Source organism: Manacus candei, unplaced genomic scaffold (genome assembly GCF_025592945.1).
Source record: "Manacus candei isolate 608988 ecotype Guabito, Panama unplaced genomic scaffold, ASM2559294v1 h1tg000003l, whole genome shotgun sequence".
Classification (NCBI taxonomy): Eukaryota; Metazoa; Chordata; class Aves; order Passeriformes; family Pipridae; genus Manacus; species Manacus candei.
Window position 1 is genome coordinate 2,653,412 of NW_026138051.1, and position 22,516 is coordinate 2,675,927.

General features: G+C 50.3%; 2 protein-coding genes across 8 annotated transcripts in view; one reads left to right on the top strand and one right to left on the bottom strand.

Moving 5' to 3' along the window:
- Nucleotides 1-4,595: 4,595 nt before the first annotated feature.
- Nucleotides 4,596-19,539, bottom strand: NONO (non-POU domain containing octamer binding). Of its 5 annotated transcripts, none has more exons than XM_051789390.1 (11): nucleotides 19,411-19,539; nucleotides 17,989-18,112; nucleotides 15,180-15,400; nucleotides 13,883-14,184; nucleotides 11,704-11,799; nucleotides 10,580-10,776; nucleotides 9,743-9,827; nucleotides 8,482-8,584; nucleotides 7,114-7,156; nucleotides 6,675-6,784; nucleotides 4,596-5,634 (listed from the first exon to the last, which is right to left on the bottom strand). In XM_051789390.1, the coding sequence occupies exons 2-11, from the start codon at nucleotides 18,101-18,103 to the stop codon at nucleotides 5,497-5,499; spliced, it is 1,410 nt and encodes a 469-aa protein (XP_051645350.1). In that variant the 5' UTR covers nucleotides 18,104-18,112; nucleotides 19,411-19,539; the 3' UTR covers nucleotides 4,596-5,496. The 5 variants fall into 5 exon arrangements, with proteins under 5 accessions (XP_051645350.1, XP_051645335.1, XP_051645325.1 ...); XM_051789375.1 differs by having other exon boundaries at nucleotides 17,944-18,112; XM_051789365.1 differs by lacking the exon at nucleotides 19,411-19,539 and adding an exon at nucleotides 18,279-18,451 and having other exon boundaries at nucleotides 17,944-18,112.
- The window catches only part of ZMYM3 (zinc finger MYM-type containing 3), a 32,724-nt gene continuing 29,593 nt past the window's right edge, over nucleotides 19,386-22,516 (top strand). Inside the window, exon 1 of one of the 3 annotated variants that reach the window (XM_051789296.1) lies at nucleotides 19,386-19,487. The gene's annotated coding sequence lies outside the window, so the exon portion shown is untranslated. Of the gene's footprint in view, nucleotides 19,488-19,991; nucleotides 20,093-22,516 lie in introns of those variants that run through there. The other 2 variants (XM_051789276.1, XM_051789286.1) reach the window with 2 other exon arrangements.

Consider the following 22,516-nt stretch of genomic DNA (forward strand, 5'->3'; position numbering starts at 1 on the left):
TCAGAGATGGACTGAACTGCCATCGAAATTCTGGAGCTTACCAGGGAAATTACTCCAGACTTATTTCACACTGCCCTGTTATTTCACCTCCAGCCCCACTGGGGGGACAGTAACACTGTCACACCTCACTATACTTGGGTGCCCTGTGTATAAACCCACATCCACCCAAAAGCTGGGAGGGAGATGTGAGGGCACTGGGGAGCTCTCACACCAGCATGAGCTCAATGGCTTCAAGCTGATACCCTCCTCGAGGCACTGTACTGCCTCAGAACACAATAACTAACCCAACAGTCCCAAAGGTGGGTAAAAAAATGCTGCTGGCATCCAGAGGCTCTGCTGAGGAGAGAAGGGTGGCTAGGGACCCAGGAAGCTGGGCAGAGGCCTGTGACAGGGGAATTTGCAGTGCTGGGGGCTCCAGGGTTTCAGATGTCCCTGTCCTTTCCATGAGCTGTCAGCAGGGCTGCAGCTGTCACCATCCCTGTGCCAGCTAGGATCTGGAGCTCGGGTTACCTTGCACACCTCAGAGGGAATACCAAGAGGGTGATGTGGCTCACACACATTGCAGAGATACCAGCAGGTACCTGGGGGGGCTGAGGCTGAACAGACCCCCTTGGCACCCGAGGAGCAGCAGCACAACTGCTCTGCCCCAGCTCCTCTGCTGCACTGGGGCAAATGTCTGCAGGAAACAAGGTGGCTGGAAAGACAGAACCTGCTGGGAACACAGCACAGTGACAGGGGGTAAACCAAAGTGTCCACGGCCCCCAGCCCATGGGGAGGCTCCCCAGAGAGGACAGGGAGAGGAGGTGCAGCCTGGGAGGCAGACACAAGACATCCCTCATGAAACAAAGATGAGCTCCAGGGGAACTGCTCAGTTGGTCACCAGCAGACTCGAGGCTCTGCTGGAGCTGGTGCTTTAAAAATTAGGAAGAAGAGATGAGTTTCAGGTGGCTAAGAGCAGGTTGGACTGCACACCCATCACAGAGCATCTTGTTTGAAGCTGTGGCTTTTGGCAGTGGCACTTGGGCTGTGCTGCTGAGTGTGACCCTCCTCCTGAGCAGAGCTCCAAGTAAAGCAGAAGTCACTGTGTGAGTCAGCTGAGCAGGGACAATCATCACCAACACCTTTGCAACAGGTTGCAAGGAATGGGCCAGCTGAGAATTAAAAATAGAGCCTGGTTGGTTCATGTACACTTAATTTCATATATAACAGAACAAAAAGGAGGTAGAAAATAAAGAATAAATTATTTTCAAACCCAGCTTAATGTGTTTGCCCTTGAACAATCTGGGTCAGTGTAAAACAGCCCTTCACATTCCTGAGGAGAACACTGCTGAATGCCTCCAGGGAAAGAAACCCAGCTCACCCCTGACCCTTCAGTCATTCAGGATGCTCTGTGCAGCCAGGGTAGCAGGAAGGCACTGCATTTCTAAAGCACAGAGTAATTCTTCCATACAAAAGGCTGCTTAGGAGAAGGAAAATCCCTGACAAACATATTACTGCTCTGTATGCTAGCAGGCAGGATTAATGTTTTATTTATTTGGGAAATGAAAATCTTCCTCAGAAGAATATGTGCTGAGCAATTCTACATCAGAAGTTCTGCCCAGTCACTCTTCTGATAGCACTGCTGAGGGGTTAAGTACCAGCTGTTGTCCAAGAGGTCTGCACTGGTTGTGCTCAACAATTCAGAGATCAAATTTGAAAATGACCAGAAAAGTATCAGAAATGGGGATGTGGGCAATCTTCATCTCTCTGTTCAAGAACTCTGTCCTTCTGCAGCTTGGGTTATTACAGGATTACTGTCCCAACTCTCCAGTCCCATTGAACAATTACACCTTCAAACTGGAACCAGCTACCCACCTGATGGTGATTTTCTCTCTGTAACTCACTATCTTGCTCCAGAGATAATTCAGTTTCCTTGGAGCTGAGCTGCTCCTCTAGGAGCTCATTCACTCTAGTGCTCACTCTGGAAACACATGCAATATTCCTCATCAGAAAGTGCAAATTAGTCCCCAACAGTAACCAGACCAAAAAGAAGAGCTCAGTCTACCCCCAAGCCTCAATTTTCTTGCCAATAGCCGGCATCCTTAATCAAAATCTGCTGCATGAAATAGCCTGAACAGGTAGCAAGTGTGGGATTTTCCATGTTTTCCTTTGGAGGATCCTGTTGCCTTAAAAGCAAGGTCACTGTGAGCTCACTTAGAGCAGAGTGGCCAGGCTGTAATGAGGGAAAATGTCCTAAAAGCAGCGTTGTGCCCCTCCACTTTTTCTGCTCTTTTTGCTTACCTCTGGCATTCAAGTGACAACCAGGTACCCAAGTCATGACCAAGACAAAAGAAAGAACGAATGTGGCATTTCAGCAAGGCCACAGGAAATCACATCTTCCTTTTTTCAGCCCCCACAGGTAGCTCACTGGAGTAGTTCAGCACATCCCACCACTTGTAGCTTTCTGTGATAAAGTGCAGCTGCTCCAGAGAGGCAGTGTGCCAGAAAAAAAAATTGAAATGTTTTGTCTACTGGTTTGATATGACAAAATTATCCAGGTCCCAGCTGGATTTTTCAGATTTATCTTTGATTCTCACAAACTCAGTCACTACTGATTAAGAGGAAGCTGCACAAAGCACAAGTTGTAACTTCTGAAGTCCACAAATGATGGGATTTCAAGCTAAGAGCAAATCATCAAGAACCAAACTGCTCCTCAGTCCTTGGTCTGGTATGAACTGATACTGCAGAACTAAGTTTTAAACAAGGTATGACAGCAAGAGGCACTGGTTTCTCTTCAGCATAGTTAAAATGTTGCATCAGTCTGCAACTACACAGTAGCCACCACTCTGGACAAGCACTCAGAGGAAAGCATTCCCTTCTGCACACTGGCTGAACATCAGCACATCCCAACAGGGCTTGTGCACAGCCCAGCCTCTGGAGCTGCACTGGCTGCCTGACACAGGAACTGACACCAGAACCCAAAGTGCCCCAGCAGAGGAAGGAATTGCTCTGGAGTGAGGCAGCCCTGCCTGCCCAGCTGCAAATGCTTCTGCACTAGACAGTGTGTCCCTGCCACATGCCTCTGAAAACCTTAGCAACGGTTTGCTTTACAATTTCCCTTCCTGGAACCTCAGTCACAGGTTTTCAGTCTCCTCCTTTAAAGCAAACTAAGAATAGTTACCTCTAGCATTCACACCAGAGTTTAGTTTTCTTCCTTTGCTGTCACTGGATCTTCAATTTGGATCTTTCAAACCTTGTTAGATGGGCTTTGAGCAGTGCTAAATCTCTCCCTCCCCATAATTTTACACCCCTTTCCTCCCAGGGAAAGGCAGTAACCAGACCCACCCTTATCAGGTAGTTGAAAAGGACTGAGACAGCAGCAGAGTGATGCTGAATGTTTGAGCTCTGCTGTTTCCTTAAGACAGTGATTTCTCCTTTGGCTGCTCACTCACCAGCCAGCTGAGCAATGGGCAGGACAATGAGAACCACTGCAGACACCTGGGTGCAACTTCACAGTTTCTTCTCCTAGTATTTCACACTTTGGAATTAAATAATGTACTTACCCAGCAGCCATGGGACTAATAAACGTCTGACAGCTTCATTCCAGACAAACAGATCCATTCTCTCCCAGGGCAACAGAAAATCTAATCAGCATTCTCACCACCTTATTTGACATTTTGCAATATTGAGCTGTCCTAGCAAATGATCCAGGTGAAAAACCACCAAACCCTTCATACTTCACAATCAACCTGATAATCTCCATTAAATGCCTATCATCTCAGCAAGCCAGCAAGTAGTGCTGATGCTTCCAAATGTGGAAAACAAAACAAAGAGCATCAGCTGCAGCCTCTCTTCAGTACAGCTTATCATCCCATTCTAGGCTAATTAAAAGCCATCCAATGACTGGGGTAAATCAATCAAAGCTCCAGAGTGATTATATCATCTTTCCCTACTAAAGAGTACCTACATGACCAAACCCTAATTTAAGATAACATTTGGCATATCAAAATGTTTTCATCCTTCCTGTGATTTCACAATTCTTCAAGGCACCTCCTTATGCTTTTGGGCTGTAACTCTTTCTCCCTCCCTTTCCCACCTAAATTTATTTCTAAGCTTCCCTCTCTGCAGTCTCAACTCTAGAGATTCAGTATGAGAACACAAGTCACAGAAGGCTCCTGTCCCTGCAGATTCCCTCGTGTATTGCACAAGGTAAAGCCATCAACAGTCAGGAGTGAGCCCTCTGTTCCTACCCCAGCACAGGAGCTCAGGGCTCTGCAGGAACATTCCAGAGGCAACTGCAGCACAGGGCAGAGATGGACAGACAACTCTGCACCAGGAACTGAGCTCCATGTTCCCAGTGACACATGGAAAAGTCTTGTGTCTCACTGCTCTGCATCCACAACACAGACACACCCCGGGTTCCCTTCCCCAAACTGTTGAAGGTCTCGTTCCAACACATCAATAAAACTCATTCTGTGACAAGGAAAACTGTTAAGAAAACTGTCAGGGGTTAAACCACCTCTTTACAGAGCTGTGCAAGAACAACTTTTGCACCATAATCTGAATCCACACATACATATTTGTACTAAAAAACAGAAGAGGCAACACACAAGATAAAAAAGGCTTAAAATCCATTTTAATAATGCATTCCTGTAACATTCCTCAGACAAACTTGAACTTTTTTAGTGGGACAATTACAGTTTGTGTTCAAACAGTTTACACTAAATGAAAAATCTTGTAGTACTTCTACACAAAAGACAGGCAAGGTTAGGATTATACAAACATTTGTTTCAGTTAAATCTTCAGCATGAGATACAGTATCTTTATCCAATAGATTGTACTTGACTACCAGTAAAAATAAAGAGATACAACACCTTATCAAAAAAATCCATCCCAACAAGAACCTCTCAGCCATTCAGGCTGCACAACTGTCAACTACTTTAAAGAAACAAATGGTCCAGATAAAAAGAGTAACTAACAAGTTAGGAGGAAAAAAAAAAAAGAAAAAAAACAAACATAAAGTCTCCCCCAATTAACTACATGACGGATCATTTGGAGCTATATAAATTTACAAAATCATGGGAGCTGCAAAGTACCCAAATGCTGCCCTAGTTCTCCAGAGACTTCCCCGTGCTCTTAAGCAAGGTTCACTACTCTAAAAAAATGCCAAGACATACGGAAATTTTATTTAATTCAGTCTCATGATTTCAGCTGCAAATAGGAAACCTGGAATGGTCAAGGCATTAGGGTCCTTGCCAGATTTCACCGTTACTGAACAACCACGGCAGCCTCCCAGAATCCTTTTTCACTTTAAAATTAGGAATGCACCACATGAAATCTTCTAAAACCTTTACCAGTCAGACTGCACTCCCCTTGTCCTAGAGTGGCTTTACCAGAACAGGCCCTAATTAGCTATTTTTAAAATCTGTTCCCCTCCTGTCCCCCCCGGTTGAACCCTGTGTGGCCTGCCAAGATGTCTTTCTCTTTGGGGTGTGTACAGGGGATAGCTTAATCCTGTTAGTATCTGCGGCGCTTGTTGGGGCCAAAATCCCCCCCTGGGTTCCCTCTGTTGAAGGCAGGGGGGTTCCCTCCCATGGCTCCCAGGCCTTCCATGGCTCCGCCCTGGCCGAAGCGGTCTGGAGGTGGTGGCGGAGTCTTGTGAGGAGGACGAGTGAAGAGGATGCAGGAAGGAAAACAAGGAACAACAAAGGGCAGTTAAAAGCCATTGGAGTTGATTTGAATTCCACCATACAAACCTTTACCACACCAAAAGCATCCCCATAGTCCCCAAACTGGACTGACAGGACCACTGCAGAACGAAGTCCCTTCTCCCACACAGCCTGTAGTCAGGTACACTGGGATGGTCTGCACCACCTCACAGACCAGTGTCCTGCTGTGGAGCAGGTGAGCCTTCTGAACTCACCTTCCCTTTCCATTCCTGGCTTCACCTTCCCCCCTTAATTTCCTTGTGTGGTACACATTCTCTTAACCTCAACCATTTCGCTGTCCCTACTACTTAAGTACAAAGGCTTATTGCCAAATAAAACTACTCTTTATGACCAAAAATTATCTGTGACACAGTAGTCATGACACAGCAAGAAGTCTGAGCAGGAAAGTTTGCAGGAAAACTGTTTACTAGAGGGTGAACTTTCAGGACAAACTTTACTATTGCTGCTGCTGTTTCTGCTGGTGACTGGAAGTGCTGGCACTGTGGGAGGGTCAATCCTCTGTATGACAGAGGCCACAAAAGCCTCAGCCTACTGTAAAGCTCTGCAGTGAAGTTTAAAACCAAATCAAAAATATAGAAATTTAAAGAAGGCAAACAAGCATAACCTCTGCTGATTGTTTGCTCTTTATCTCCTAAGCAAATTAGCTGAACTCATTTTAGCCAATGAGCACAGGAGATAACTTTATGTGTTTTGAAAAATACCCATAAGTTATTGCTAAGGTCTAGCAAGCATTTTAGCACTAGCTATCCTGGAAGTAAAATATGTAGTTATTAGACTTGGCCCAATCTCCTGAAAATTACCAACGAATATCAAGGCAAGATTAACTTCTGAAGATTTCAGCAGGAGTTAAGCAAAGGGCTAAGCAAGATAAAGAAGCTTCAACTTCGGCAGCAATATGCTTAACATTGGAAACAACACAGTTTGCATTTAAAAGGTGTGCACAAAAAGCAGATGGAGATACATTACCATTCCCATGGCTCCATCAGGTATCATGGCTCCAGGACCGGTTGCAGGAGGTGCAGGAGCTGGGACATTGGTACCACCCATGGCTCCTCTATTGTTCATGCCAATGGTACCTGGAAAAGAAAACTGAGGAATAGTCCTGGCAGACACAGTGACTGGGGTCTGCTCATCACTTCAACACCCTGTAAGCTCCCTGCAGTGCTACATGCAGGGACAGAGTCAGTCTATCAACCAGTTTTGCACCAGTAGGTCAAGACAAACTGATCTTGCTTTACAGTATGTTCTGTTTCCTGTCACATGAACACTTCCTGTCACTAGACTGGGAGATTACTTTGACTGAGTTTCTAAATAAGAAGCCAATAAAATGAGATCACTTAAAAAAAAAAGTACAGATTTTGTAATAGAGGAAAGGAACATGGACAAGAACAAAGAATACTCTTACCTCCCATACCCATCTGTCCCATTCGCATGTCTGGTGGCTCCCTCTGGAAAGACAGACACTCATTTCAGCTGATAATCAGGTTTTTTAAAAAAATGTAACTATACAAATTCAATGGGTTCTGAGGATTTACTACTGAAAAATGTATAGAAAAGTCATTCCCAGGGTAAATTTCAAAGGAAGATATGAGCTACCTTCACACGATAACTGCTGAATGCACAGGTCTTATTTAAAATATCTCATTCTGAAAGGCTGCTTTTAACAATCATGGCAAAACATCCAGCAACAAAGTTGCACATGCAGATTTTACCAAAGGTATCTTGACATTTGGATGGAAAGATCTGTGAGCAGCAGTAACACATTAGACAGAATTAGTTTTGCTACTCCCTCAGCGTAGCTAAGAAGCTTTTCCTGTTGAAAGGAATGTAAGCTTACATAAAGACACAGTACTGGGTCACTTGCATTAAAACACCAGTTAGGGAGTTCAATTTCTTTTCAATTAACTGTGTGTCAGGAACACGTATCACAGCTATCTTTCACCACAACACTGGGAGCACCCCTCACCGAAGTGAGGAATAATACTTTTTCCACAGTGCTAACTGAAGACAGATTTCACTTTATCAGTAGTCTCAGTGCCACTATTTATCATATGAGGACACTATTATTTGGAGGAATCAGGACTTCTGCTACACAGGGATAATATTCCCACGTTTGGGTCAGTCATGTGGTTTTGAACTGTTTAGTTTGACACATATTTAGCTATTTTGCCTAGGGGACAATTTTTCACTAGTATCCATAAACACTTGCCCTGCAGCTGCATTGGTGTTGCTACACCACCTGGACAGCACTACAGCTGTTCCCACTGGGACTGGAAACAAATTGCAAGACAGTTCTTTTCACAGATCTGGAGATACTGTTATTAAAAGGCAGGTTATTACACGTTACATTATAAGAAAATACTGGACCGATTGACTTTTAAGTACAAGCAACTGCCTGCAGCAGTGCCTCAAGTTGGGATTATTTCACCTAAGCATGACTGAGACTGCAGGGTAGGGATATAGTCAGGTGTAGAATCATAACAGGATACTGCTGCAGTACCTCAGGACAGTACATGTTTACTGTTAGAATGAGTTACCATGTATTTTTCTCAGCAGCACAGCAGCTAGTGAGGGTCCTACATGAACAGCGGTGGGACAGAACTGGGGTATTTACACTTTCCAGGCTAAACTGCATTAAGACTGGAGGGAGCCAATAATTTAGGGTAGAATGCACTACAGATGTACAGTCCTCCAACCAAGTTAAGAATTCACAGAAAGGGTAAAAATCTAGTGTCAGTGTACAGATGTAATGGAAAGGTAGAAGCACTCCTACCGCGTCGGCAAAGTTCCCTTTAAAGCCTTCCTGCTGGCGTCTCATCATCTCCTCTTGCTGCCTTCTCATTTCCTCCTCACGGCGCCTGCGTTCCTCCTCTTGCCTGGAAAAAAGGTCCAAGGATGCTCAGCACAACACACACCAACCACCTGCATCTCTGTGTTGCAGTGCTGCCTCATGGATCTTGACTGGAAACTCAGAACTTTAAGAACATTATTTTGCTGATGCTGTAAAATATGAGATATCTCATGATGAAAACAAATGTTTTTGTGCATGGAGACACTTCCAGCACTTTCACTTTAAGGAGTTCATTATAGAATACAACATGAGCACACCTGTGTGTGAGTGTGTGTCTCCTGAGGAGCAGCTGAAGGATCTGAGGATGTTCAGCCTGGAGAAAAGGAGGCTCAGGGGGGACCTTCTCACCCTCTACAATTCCCTGAAAGGAGGGTGGTGGAGCCAGGTGGGGGTTGGTCTCTTCTCCCAAGTAACAAGTGACAGGGTGAGAGGAAACGGCCCCAAGTTGCACCAGGGAAAATTTAGACTGGTATCAGGGAAGATTTCTTCACCAAAAGGGTTACAAAACATCGGAACGGGCTGCCCAGAAAGTGGTGGAGTCACCACCCCTGGAGGGATTTAAAAGATGTGTAGATGTGGCACTTTGGGACATGGTTTAGTGGTGGCCTTTGCAGTGTTAGATTTAATTGGACTCAATGATCTTAGAAGTCTTTTCCAACCTAAATGATTCTAAGGTTCTGTGCACACAGCAGCTCCCAAATGCATGTTGACTACATGCAATATCATACAAGACAGTTCTCAAGCCCCTTCTATTACACAAGTAGCCTGGTAATCTTCCTGGAGCTTCTCAAAATGACCCTGAGACAAGGAAGTGCTGCAATGGAGAGAGAAATCTCCAAGACTAAGTTAATCCTCAAATGAAAATACAGATGCTGGAATGGGATTTCCCAACCTGCAGCACAGAAGCCACCAGATCACTGCACAGATTCTGAATTTTCTATCTGCTTCAGTAAAGGAGCTTTACTTAGACATAGTATTTGCTTCTTGACTGTTCTAATCAATGCAAGAAACTTCTAACTCTTCCATCTCAAACCAACTGTACACTCTCCCTATGAACAAAAAGGCCTAAAGTAACAACCACACTTTAGGTAGTAATTAAATTGTCACAGGGAACAATTAGGTGCACTGAAGAGGCATTTCATTCCACTATGGATTCACAGCATTTCATAACCTGCCCCCTTACCTGAGTTCCAACTGTTTACGTTTTTGTACTTCTTGGTTATGCAATTCCTCCATTCTCCTCAGCTCTTCCTGGCGTCTCATTAAATCTGTGTGACAGTAAAAAACAAAATCAACTCATCTCCCATGCCACCTCATCAATGCCTGAACTAGAACCATAACACACAAGGGAGTATGGTAACAGTTTCCATCAATACAGTGACATCTCTCACATTAGGTTCAACAAGGCTCAGTGCCAGGTCCTGTACTTAGGTCACAGCCACTCCGTGAAGTGCTCCAGGTTGGGGGCAGAGTGGCTGGAAAGCTGCCCAGCAGGAAAGGACCTGGGCAACAGTCCCTGAATATGAGCCAGCGTGTGCCCAGGTGGGTGAGAAGGCCAATGGCACCCTGGCCTGTACCAGCAATAGTGTGCCAGTAGGACCAGGGCAGTGACTGTCCCCTGTACTGGGCACTGGTGAGGCCACATCTCAAATCCTGCATCCAGTTCTCACTGCAAGAAAGACATTGATGGGCTGGAGCATGTCCAGAGAAGGGCAACAGAGCTGGGGCATGAGTGAGACAAGGAGCAGCTGAGGGAGCTGGGGGTGTTTAGCCTGAAGAAAAGAAGGCTTGTGGAGACCTTGTTGCTCTACCCCTACATGAAAGGAGATTAACAGTTGGACTTGATGATCTTTTCCACCTCAGCAGTTCTATGATTCCATTAATTTGCTGCTACTATGCTTGGCTACAGGACAAGGAGCTACCCCACAGCTCACCTTCAGTGGGCTCTGGCCAGTGTGCTGAGCTACCCACCCCTGGATGGTGCAGGGCCCTGTCCCCTGTGTCCACCTCTGACCGGTACCTTGCCGCATGAGCATGACTTGGTGCTCGTGGCGAGCTGCTTCCATTTCCATTTCCAGCTTCTCCCGAGCTTCCTTGATGTTGCGATCTACTTGTTCCTGCTGCTGCTTCTCCATTTCTATTAGAGCCTTCCAACGCATGGCATATTCATATTCAAAGCTGCCAGGCTGTGCGAACCGAGGAGGCTGCTCACGCTCCCTGTCAAACAATGAGGAGCTAGTGAATGCTTCAGGAAAGCCAGGAGGAACCGGGAAAAACACATTTGTGCATCAAATGCCACAGCAGCTCCTTTTAACAGTTAGCTGTGGCTGAGACACCAGCTTGTCTGCTCCTTGGGAGTCATTGAAAGGAGGAACTTGGGCAGAATCCTCCTGCATGGAAACTGTCCTCCTCCATAACAAGTAATGACACTGCTTTCATAAGACACCAAGAGATTCTGGGTAAAGAGATTTAGAAATACTCTTGAAAGCAACAGCCTTTGCTTCTGCTGCACATCTAATGGACACATCCACTCCAGAAACAAACACTGCCCAAAGGTGCATGTTTATTTCTGCAGTATCTGCAGCCCCTGCACCTGGAGCACATGACTATTCCTAATACAGCCTCCCAGTTCCTGAAACTCTCATTTTCCTTACATGAAAAATTTATGAGATCACCTGGTTTTCTAATGCCAACTAATCAGATCAGAAGACTCCTACTTATACTGGGAAGTCTTCAAAGACTGTGGTCTTACACCTGGATAGCTCTACAATCTCCTAATGCTATTCACATAAATCCTTAAATTTCTAATGTGGGTTCAAATCTCTTTCCTATACAGGCTTTCTGTAATACTTGCCAGGGACTCTCATGTTATCTGTGTTATCTTAAATTGACTTAACTTTTTATTCCAACAACTGGAAAGGACTTATGCAAAGTATGTGGAGGCTGCCAGTCTTATCCAGCAGTGTGGATTCACACACTTTCTTTCAGCCAGTCATGGCAAGAGAACAGTGTATGCAATTCTCTTTCCAAAGCCACATCTACAGAAAAAAGGAGGACCTCATGAGCACTGATGAGCCACCCTTCTCAGACTGAGGCACTAGTTCACAGTGCAGACATATCTCCTGTTGCAAGCCAGGCACATACTTGTGATATTGCTGGTTTTTGATGACTAGTTTCTCTGGTAGTCCCTCTTCATCATCATACTGATCCATGGGCTCCACAGTGACAGGTCGAGGGAATCTGTAAAGAAAAGATGAGGTGCTTTCAAGAAAATTCAAGAACGAGCTTGCAGTTTTGGAAAGTATGTGTACTGTGTCTGAACCTATACTGCTTTTACTACTGCTCAAAGAAACCCAGGGCAGTTGGGGATCTCAATCAAAGTGAAATCAGAAATTACTTTGAACACCTTTCTTTTGTTCTAGAACAGGAACGGAACCTTTAATCTTGTTGAACGGTAAATTCTTGTTGAATCCAAACCAAAATTGTACTGAAAGAATACCTGCAGTTAGTGGTTGAAATTAACAGCTTAACTAGAACCTGACATCCTCCAGCAGGATCTACTCAACATGATGTCCTGTAGACTCCAGTGTCTGCTTTTTCTCCCTTGCTACGTGGCCAACCACGGGCCACACAAGTCCATCGGTGCCTGTTTATGGCTGTCTAAAGCAAAGAGCAACTACACCACTCTCCCTGGAGACTGCAGGCTGTACCATGCAGTCACATTCTCCTGGTGAGACCACCAGGCAGTTGCCAAGCAACAGTGCTCTGAGAGTCCACTGGGCCCTGCCTGAATTCCCACCCCCAAGGAATCCACTGGTGCACTTCGCAAGAGAACTGCACATGTGCTTCTGTCTTTCTGGCTTCTGCATGGAAGTGTCCCCAGGCTCTGAATTAGCTCCCCACCACGGGGCCAACACTGCTCATCCTCAGCACAAAGCAGCTTCTTGTTGGCTCCTCAGTCCCATATGCCAGAGCTGGGGAGATGGAAGAGAGATGATCCTGCTATGCCAAGTAGCAGGGGGTTCCCAGGCTCCAGCAGGAAGGCAGGATATGGGAGGCTAAAATCTCTCTCTTCAGCTAAAGATCCATAGTATAGCTTTTCACTTTGATGTGACATATTCCATTATTAACAGTCTTATTTTCCAACATGAACCAATTTCCAACAGTTTATCTACTGTTACTGCCTTGAACTAGGATAAACCAGAACAAATTGAATCAAAACCAAACCATAACTAGAAATAAACAACTGACTGGTTTTTGGTCCTAGGTATCAGACCCTAATGCACTGATAGCTATAAAAAGATTGAATGTTACCCTCAGTTATACTCTGGAGTGATTAGTTTTGCATGATCACTTTTAAAAATCTCTTTTCATGGTTCTTCCAGGATACAGAGATACAGACTTCTGAATCAGCAAAAGCTCTCTAACAATAATCCTCCTGTAGAGCACTACACACTATGCTGGTCGGCCTCGAAGAGTCTCAGAGAAAAAAACAGGTATTAAAGAAATAAACCAAACCTGCTTTTTGAAACTCAGTGTTCCTGTGCACAGCTGTGCCACTGCAGATGCCCAAGAGGTGAGAAGCAGAAAACTTATAAAATTACTTTCAAAATTAGCAATATAGCCCCATTTCGGGAAGTATTCTAGTCAGAAATTCTAGGAGCATACATACAAAATAATTTTTATTTCCAAGAGATCAGAAATGGCTCCCTCTTAACAGTTAGAGCAGTAAACTGAGTGTTCTGTGGAATGCAACTAGAATTGGTCTTTTACTTGAGGAAGTTCACATAACTATGCAAGAACATGCTTTGCTGCCTTATTACATTTCAAGCACAGGCAAAACAAACGATGAAAACTTCAAACAGTCCCATCTGAGCAGTTTCTCCAACAGATCCCATACCCACAGTGGCATTCCACCCCAGCAGTGCACGCTGCCAAGTGGAGCCCCATCCCAGAGTGACCCAGAGTGTACAATTAACACACCTGAGCTTTGTTTCCAAACAAATGACACGGACGGTCTCTGAAATAGCTCCTGCTTCTTAAAGGCTGCTTTAATTGCCCTAAGAAGGTTGTTTTACGGAGAAAGACTTTATTGGGAAGTTTTATGCACTTACCCCACCAGCAGCTTCCCAGAAGAAAGTTCTCAGACCTGAGTTTCAGCACAGACTGTCTCTTACTGCAACAAAGCTACATAAAGTTCTCCCCAGGCCAATCACCTCGTGCCCCATCTGTCCCACTGTGGTGCAAGGAAACACTGCTCACAAGCCCCTGCCACCCAACGTGCACACATGCCAGTAGAGCCCCTCTCGCCCTCCACACTTACGTAGTCAGCAGGAAAGACCCATCACTACATCTATCCAGGGCTTTCCTAGCAGCAGGCTTCCCTGAGAACTCCACAATGCCTTTCCCAGAGGATCGTCCTCTGTCATCCACAATAACCACAGCCCTTTCCACCTGGCCAAACACTGAGAAGGCTTCCTCCAGGAGCTCATTGGACACAAACTGGGGCAGGTTCCTGACTGTCAGCGATGCACTGTGGCACGCAAAGCGCACTCTGAGCTGCTTCCCACGGAGAGGCATGTTGTCTAGCTCCACCTTGGCAATCTCTGCCAGAGTGCGAGTTTCCTGGGGATAAAAACAGTCAGCATTAAAACTCTCAATGTGGCACAGAATCAGTGGGTCACAGTCACAACACAAGCTGATTTCTGCGGAACAAGTACTTCTGAGAGGAACAAATGATCCCCACAGTACAATAAGAAGTGTCCCAACAAACCAGAGCTATCATCACTGACTGTGGCTGAGTCTGGGGGGGAGAAACATAAAAGACATACCTTTAGTCCAACAGCCAGTATGAACTAAGCAAACAATTAAATTATCATTATCTATCACAAATAATTATACTGAGGCTACAAAGCATGCTTTTTTTAAACAAATACATTTTAAAAAATAATCAAGACTCAACTATCAGCAAAGTCTGATAAGGAACTGCTGACTGTATGACAATCCATGAAGCCCTCCTATGCCAGTTTTACACCTTTCCACTCATTTAAGTCACTACCAAGCAGCTGCACTACAGCAAAGTGCCCCAGACTTTGGCGTGGGCCCCTCATGCTCCATCCACTCACCCTGGGGCTTTCAGGAAGGTGGGGCATGAGCCACTGAAAACTGAGAACCACTACTCTATGCTGGGAGCTACCTCCCTCCTAGACACACTTCAGTGTGATCGTCCGGAGATCCCTTCCCTCAAGAGCATTATTCACTCCAGGAATACTGCATGACGAACTATGTCCATATTCATACTCTTCCAGAAAATGGAAGTTCACTTTGTCTATGACAGCATTATGTTCATATGGGTTTTTTTCTGCTTTCTACCACATGATTCCAGAACAACTGTATCAAATAACTCACAAGTCCTGCCACAAGCTGCCCAAAATTCACATTTCTTCTCATAACAAGCTCTGGGCAAACCACTTGTAGGAGCTAATCTCAGATTCCAGGTTACTAAGATCAACAGCAGGCTTAATTAACAAGATATCTGAACATCTACTACTTTCAATTAACCACACTGCTACAGTGTGAGCCATTGCCACAACAACAACTCCAAGGTAGAAGTCACTCACCAGCCTGATAAAACCAAAGCCTTTGTCCTTGTGTATGAAGACTTCCCCTGCCTTGCCATACTTCTCAAACAACTTTCTCATCTCTTCCTCTGTAATATCTGGGGGCAGATTCCCCACAAATAGGCGGCTTCTTTGGGTGAAGGTCTTTTCCCCAGGTTTCCGGAAATTCTTCAGGTCAATAGTCAGGCCTTCATCTGAGGGGAATAAGGTACACAGCTGCTCTACAGTTGGGGGGATAAATTTTATTAGGTTTCATCACAGTGACCACAGAGACACAGGACAATACAGGTAACACCACCCGTCCACTTTGCTCTTAAACCTCTCCAGCCATCTCTACAGCAACCAGGGGGTTTTATTTCAGAACGGCCCCACAGTTTTCTTTAAAGAAAACACATCCTTGAACCTCAGTGCTCATTGACAGCAGGGAATGACAGTCTAGAACTGGAAAAAACACCAACACTGCAGCTTGAAATAGCATGAGATATTTCACCCAAACTTTTCCAGATCTGGTCAAGGTAACTGGGACACAACAAAATCAAGCGTAGTCACAACACAGTGATTAGAATTGGATTGCTATTAGAACCTGAGTAATTACAAAAGAGCCACAGTTTGGCCAGCAGCCAGATTTTTACTCAAAAACACCCCAAAACAAAACTACTCCAAATGTCCAGAAAAATATGAAAACTAGAGGAAATTTTGTCTAAACAGATAATATTTCAGGTAGCTGTCATTCTATGAGATGGGATTTGGGTTCCAGAGTATGAGGTTCCAAGCTGAAGAGAAGGCTGGAATGGTGAAAATAGTGGAAAAAAAACCCAACCCAAACCCAAACCATCCCAAAAACCAGCCATACAGGTGAGACCTCAGAAAAATTACAAATTAATTATTATTAAGGTTGGAAAAGACCTCTAAGATCGAGCCCAACTTTAAAATGTTTTCTGAGATATCCAACAGTAATCAATACAAATAGGAACATTCTCAAATCCCCGCATGCATATACAATCTTTAAACTTTAATTCAGCAAGAGCCCAGCATGACCCTGAAAGCTCTGCTATGCCCCAGACACAGGGGTGCATTTAGCATCACTTTTATCTCCCTGTGCCTCATTCTCCTAAAGGCAGATGGAACTTCACCACACAGGACTGCAAGGCACAGAAAGCAATTCCTTTGCTTTGCAGAGGACACAGTTCATGGCCACACATAGGAAATAAAATATGAACATAAATGGCTTTATTCAGGCTACAAAAACAGGGCACTAACTAGGAAAGACTGTCCATGCAAAGACAATGCATGCAAGACACTGCAAGGACAACCCTTTCATAAGAGTGGGCACAAAAAAACCACAGTATACCTAGAGAAGTGAGAATAAGTTATCTACTTCACACAGCAAAGGTGCATAAGTGAAATGTTTTGCCTTGTGAACTTGTTCACAGCATTATCACAAGTATTTGGGGATCAATTGCAAGGCCTGTGGATACAACAGGAGGGACTTGGAAGGGAGTTACACTGCTCTGCCTTAAGCAGATCCACGCAAAGGAGATACAGTCACTCACTACAAGCTGATCCCTATGGGAATTCCCCAACACAGCTGTGTTGTATTATTTCAACCTGACTGGAAAAGACTGCGTGGCCACCCTTGTCTATTATTATCGGGGAACCAACAAAGAGCCTGTTCAACAGGACCCCCTAATGAAAATACAGGGGATTTTGACACAAAAACTCCACTCAGACGAATCACAAAAAAGCGCACAAGTGGCTTCTACACGTTTTTGTTTTGAACAGCCAGAGTGTCCAGACTTAAAAAAAAAAACCACCAAAACCCACACCTAATGTAAGTAAAGCACTTTTTCTCCCGAAAATGCTAATGGTAATGCCTCGCTGCCGTAGTTCCAAACTATCCAGTCGGATCAGTTCACAAGTATCCTGTCTCAGCTCACAAGCACTCCCCCTCCCGCCGCATCCCGAGGGGCAGAGCTACAGCCCAGACCGTGTGAGAAAACCCGGAAACCCCCTGGAGGAGAACAAGGGCTTCCATCAATGTCAACTGGCCCTAGCACACGGAAATATCGAGTAAAGCTGGGTATCTCCTGGCTCCTCCCATATATATAAAAAATAAATCAGTCTTAAGGATGCCTGCAACACAATCTTAGCAAAAAGCAAATTAATTTCTTTAGTGATCCTGTCATTTCCTCCAGTAACCTAGTTTCCAAAGTTTCTAGTTTCTTAAGGAAACCAGAACTGAGAAGCCATCTGTTATGGCCGAGGTAAAAAAAAACCCAACAAAACAGGAACCAGACAACGAAAACCAGACCGCGTTGTATCTGCAAGGTTTTTAACAGGAACACTGTTAAAAAAAACGCGGTGACTTCCAAATTCTAAGCGGGCTTTTCTCGAGACTCTGAGACAAAGAAGGAACCTCTATACCACAGTTACTACGTCCCAAAACTCTCTATCCCAGTGTTAGGAACACGAGAAACTTAGCGAGCGAATCCCCGTCAAACACAGGGGAGCCGCGTGTATCTTTGAGTGGACTGAGCAAAACCAATTAAAAACCTCACAAACACAACCCAGGAGCAACTCAAGGCACTGCTTCCACCAAGGGAAAACACCGCTGTCGCAGGCGGCGCCGCAGCCTGCCCGAGGAGCTCAGTTTTTATTGTTTTAAGGCGAAAAGCCGCGTCCCTTTTGTTCCTGCCGGGACCTGTTGCGCCGCGCGGGCCGCGAGGATTTCCCCGGCGCAGCGGAGCGGCCGCTCGGCGCGTACCCGTGGCGGGGCCGGGCGGGCCCCCGCGGCGGGCCCGGGACTCACTCTGGCTGTTGGCCTGCTGCCCGTTGGCCGGGATGGACGGCGGCGGGTGCTGCTGGTGCTGCTTGCGCGGCGCGTGGTTCTGCTTCTCCATGTTGAACCCCTTGTTGCCCTGCATCTTCCCCACCTAAAGGGCGACACGCACAGTCAGACTCGGCGCCCGGTGGGTCCCGCCGGCCCCGCGTGCCAGGGGCGGGGCGGGCCCTGCAGGCCGCGCCGGGCCCCGGCACCGCCGCGGCGGAGCGGGGCTGAACCGCCACCCCGAGGGCCGACCCCCGGCCGCGCGGCCTCACCTTGCGGCGGCACCGGCCGGTGACACGGACACGGACACGGACGCGGACACCGGGACGGGCTCCGGCGCCGGGCGCGGACAGCGGGAGGGGCGCGGGCACCGGGACCGCGGCGGCCCTGAGCGGAGAGCGCGCGGCCGGAACTCGCGCACCCTAGCGCGGCGCCCCGCTCCCCCGCACCCCCATTGGCCGCCGCGCGTGCGAAGCCGCGCCGCTGATTGGTTTCGCTCGCCGTCACTCACTGGCGCGGCAAAGGTTGGGGCGGGACAGGGCGGCCGCGCGCGGCCGCGATTGGCCGGGCCGAGCGGGCGCGCGCGCGCCGCCAATCAGGGCGGCGGGGCAGCCAAGCTCGGGTGAGAGGCGAGCGGGGGACAAAGGGAGCGGCCGCGCGAGCCGCCCCGCGCGCGGCGCGCAGGCGCGGTGCGGGGGCCGCGCGCGTTTAAAGGGCCAGCGGCAGCACCGAGAGGAGCGCGTGCGGCCCCCCCCAACACCCGCGGGAGCGGCACCGGGGCACCCCGGGGGTCGGCGATTAAAAACCACCGGCGATTAGAAACCACCCCGGGGCCCGGCGGAGCCGGCGGGTATCGCTCCGGTCTCCTCGCGGCGCCCGCCAGCCCCGTGCCCGATCCAGCCGCGGGCGCCCCCTCGGGCTCGGCTCGGCAGGAGGGTTCTGTCGTGCCCTACCCTGCCCCGCCGCGCCCCGCCCCGGCGGCTCCGGGAGAGCGGTCGTGTCCTGCCTCCGGTGGGATTCATTTCACCGCCTCCCAGTAAACCCTCCCGTTGCCCGCGGCTCGCAGCCCTCCCGGAGCCTCAAGTGCCCGGTGTCCTGATGTGCACCCTGGTCCCGGCCCACGCTCAGCCCCGGCACCCCCGTGTGTGCCCGCGGGCTGGGAATGGGGGCGGGAAGGGCGGCAGAGCCCTCCGGGGAGCGGGGCGGCCAAAGGAGAGATGCTGCCCCGCTGGGATGGAGGGGAGCCCCCGGGGGCGGGCGGGGGTCCCGGGGTCCGGGGAGGAGGATCCCGGGGGGCGGGGGCGGTGCCGAGGGCGGGGGGCGCCGGCCCAGGCGGTCCCTCCCGGGGGCGGCGCCGCGTCCCGGGCCCCCGCGGAAGCCCCGCCCGGCCGCGCTGTCACTCACCGCCCCGGGGAGACGCTCCAGCTTCGAGGAGGCGGTGGCGGCTCCGGGGCTCGGCCGGGCGGGTCCCCCTCGCACAGGTAGAGGCCTTGGCGGTGCGGCCAGGCCGGGTCACCCGGGACAGCACCGGGGCCAGGTCCGAGCGAGGCGGCAGCGAGAGGGTTAATGGGGGGGGCGGGGAGCGGGGTGGCGAACCCGCTCCGCGCGATCCGCTCCGTGCTTTGCGGGTGGCCGCGCGGGCACCGGCGGGAACAGGGGCGCCCCGTTCCACCCCACGCCCCCCGCCGTGCGACCTCCCCTGCACCCCGCCCTGCCCCGCCGGGGCCGCGGCCGCCGCCCGCGCCCGGCTCCGCTCTGCCCGCCCGCTCGGCCCCACTCCGCCGTGTGGATCCGCCCCAGGTTTTCCAACCTCCCGGCGCGGTCCGGGCTGTGTCGCCGATCCCGCGCCCGCGGTTCCGCTCCGGGTTTTCGCGGCCGCCGCCCGCGAGCGAGTCTCGCGAGCCCAGGCCCCGCCGCGGCCAATGGGAGCGCGTCCCTCGCTCCGCGCGGCCAATGGGGCGCCGCCGCCGCCCCCCCGTCGGGCTGCAGCGCGTTGAGGGCTCCGAGCGGCGCCTCCATTTAAAGGGGCCGCGACCCGAATCCGGGTTCTGGGTAGAGCGGGCGGCGCAGCACCGGGGGGAGCCAGGTACGAGCGGCGGCGGCCGCGGGCGCGTCCCGGGAGACGCGGGTGAGGCCGCCTGGTGGAGGGGGGCTGGCACCTGGGGCGCGGGTATCGGGGGCGGGGGCTCCCCCGCGGTGGGGGGGTGGTGTGGCGGGGTGCGCGCGCCTGGCGGGAGGGGGCGTGGCCTGCTGCCCGCGAGGGGGCGTGTCCGGCGCCGCGCACCCCCTGCCCGTGTCGGCCGCTGGGGGGCGCCCTGGGGCGGGTCCCGGGGGGAGTCGGGGGGGGGCCCTGAGGGACCCTCGGCCCGTTTGGGGATCCGGGCTCTGCTCCCCCGGGATGGGCGGGAACACACCTGCCTGGCCCCCATCCCCGCCTCCGTGCAGCCCCGGCCCCGTGGAGACCCAGGTGCCACCCTCGCCGTGGCGGCGGTCCGGCCTGTGGGACCCCCCAGTGTGGGTGGGGAGACCCTGGCTGAACCCCCGCCCCGGTGCGGATCGGACCTGTGCCCAGGGTGGGGTGCGGGCCTGTGCGACCCTCGCCGTTTTTAGGAGGGGTCTGGCCTCTGCTACCCCCTGGGATGGGTGGGGAACCCACCAGCCTGGCCCCCACCCCAGTGCAGCCCCGGCCCCATGGAAGCTCCAGTGCGATCCTCACCTCTGTCGAGGGGGGTGGTCTCTGGGTCCCGCCGGGATGGATGGGGAGCCCCCAGCCTGACCCCCATCCCCACCCCGGTGCAGTGCAGACCCCGAGCACGGTGCAGGGAGGGAGACCCTGTGCGATCCTCACACCTTTTGTGGGCAAATGGACTCTGGGTTCCCCCAGTATGAACGGGGAGCCCACCAACCTGACCTCCATCCCTGCCCCAGTTCCATGGAGACCCCAGTTGCAACCCCTGCCCCCTGTGTGTGAGGGTGGTCTCTGGGTCCCGCCAGTATGGATGGGGAGGGCCCAGATGAACCTCCATCCCCACTCTGGTACAGAGCAGACCCTGGGGATGGAGGGGCCCTGTGCAATCCTTGCCTCTTTTAGGGGAGGGTTTGGGCTCTGCATCCCTCTGGCATGGCTGGAGAGCCTCCGGCCTGCCCCCCATCCCTGCCCCGGTGCTGGTGGGCACGGGGAGGTGCAAGGGGCAGCCCCCAGGGGATTCTGGGGCTTGGCTGTGCCTGGGCACAGGCTGGTCCCAGGGTTTGTGGTTCCTGGGAACTGCCCCCAGCCCCTGGTGTGCCCACCCCTGTGGGGCCTGTCCTTGCTGTGGGGGCTGTGCTGAGCAGTGGCAGCAATCAGCTGCCCCAAAGCTCTGCCCTGGCACCCACCATGGCTCAACTCTCCCTGGTTCTCCAGGGACTCTGAGCAGCCTTTTTGCTCTTGTCACCACACATAGCAGCAAAGTCTGTGGTGCTCAAGGCAGCAGCTGCTCTGTGAACTGTCCAGCCATCCTGACAGCCTTCCCCCAGTGTCAGTGGAGGGTCTGGAGCCTCTCCAAGGCTCAGGGGGTGTGTGTGTCCCTGGGCACCATATGCTGCTGTCGAGGATCTGGCCCCATGAGAGGAAGGTGCAGCCCCGTGGGGCTGAAGCTGCCTTGGGCTGCCGGGGGAGGCAAAGTCCAAATGTGCTGAAGCCTCACCATGTGAGCAGCGTAGCCGTGGCCAATGAAGTGCCTTGGGGAGCATCAAGCAGCTCCTGTGTGGTTTGCAGCGGTGGAGGCAGGCCTGGCTGGCTGTGCCTGGCACGGGAAAAGGCCCTGGCAGTCGGATATGCTTGTGTGGGCAGAGGCTGGACGTGGCCTGTGTCAGGTGATGGTGGGAGGTAGGATTTTCAACAGAGTGCCGGGGAATGGCTCCTGGAGTCTCTTGATGAGGATGAGAGCTGCTTCATTTGTGCTCTCCCCTTCTCCTGCTGTGCTTCAGCCATGACTTTTGTTCTAGGCTGTGACTTCTCTTCCTTTCATTGCGGCTGCAATCCCCAAGAAAACTTTTAATCTGCATTTTCTCACCTAACCCTGCCTATCCTGGGATCAGAGCTAGTGATAAGACCATAGCCCTATTGTTATTGTGAGCTTAGCCTTACTAAAGGAATATCCACAGCCTACAGAGCTGAAATGACTAACCTGGACTTCACAACCCCATTGTGCATATTTCCACAACCTGTTTACATCCCTCTCAACTGCCAGTGCCCTTGCTTTGGAGGATGACAGCAGCACCTCATTCCTCCATGGCTCTGACAGCTGGAGCAAGGGCCTGAGGCTGAGCCCAGGCCTCATTTTGGGAGCAAAGCCCCTGTGGGATTTCTTTATGGATATTTTGTGGTCAGTGGTGCTGGGATGCATGACCCTGATGGACAGATGTGCTGGCAGAAGCCTCTAATGCTTTAGAAAGGTGGTGGTGAAAGCAGTCCAAGGGAAGTATGGAATAGGCTAAAGCTGTGACAGTGCATTTGTTAGCTTAGCAA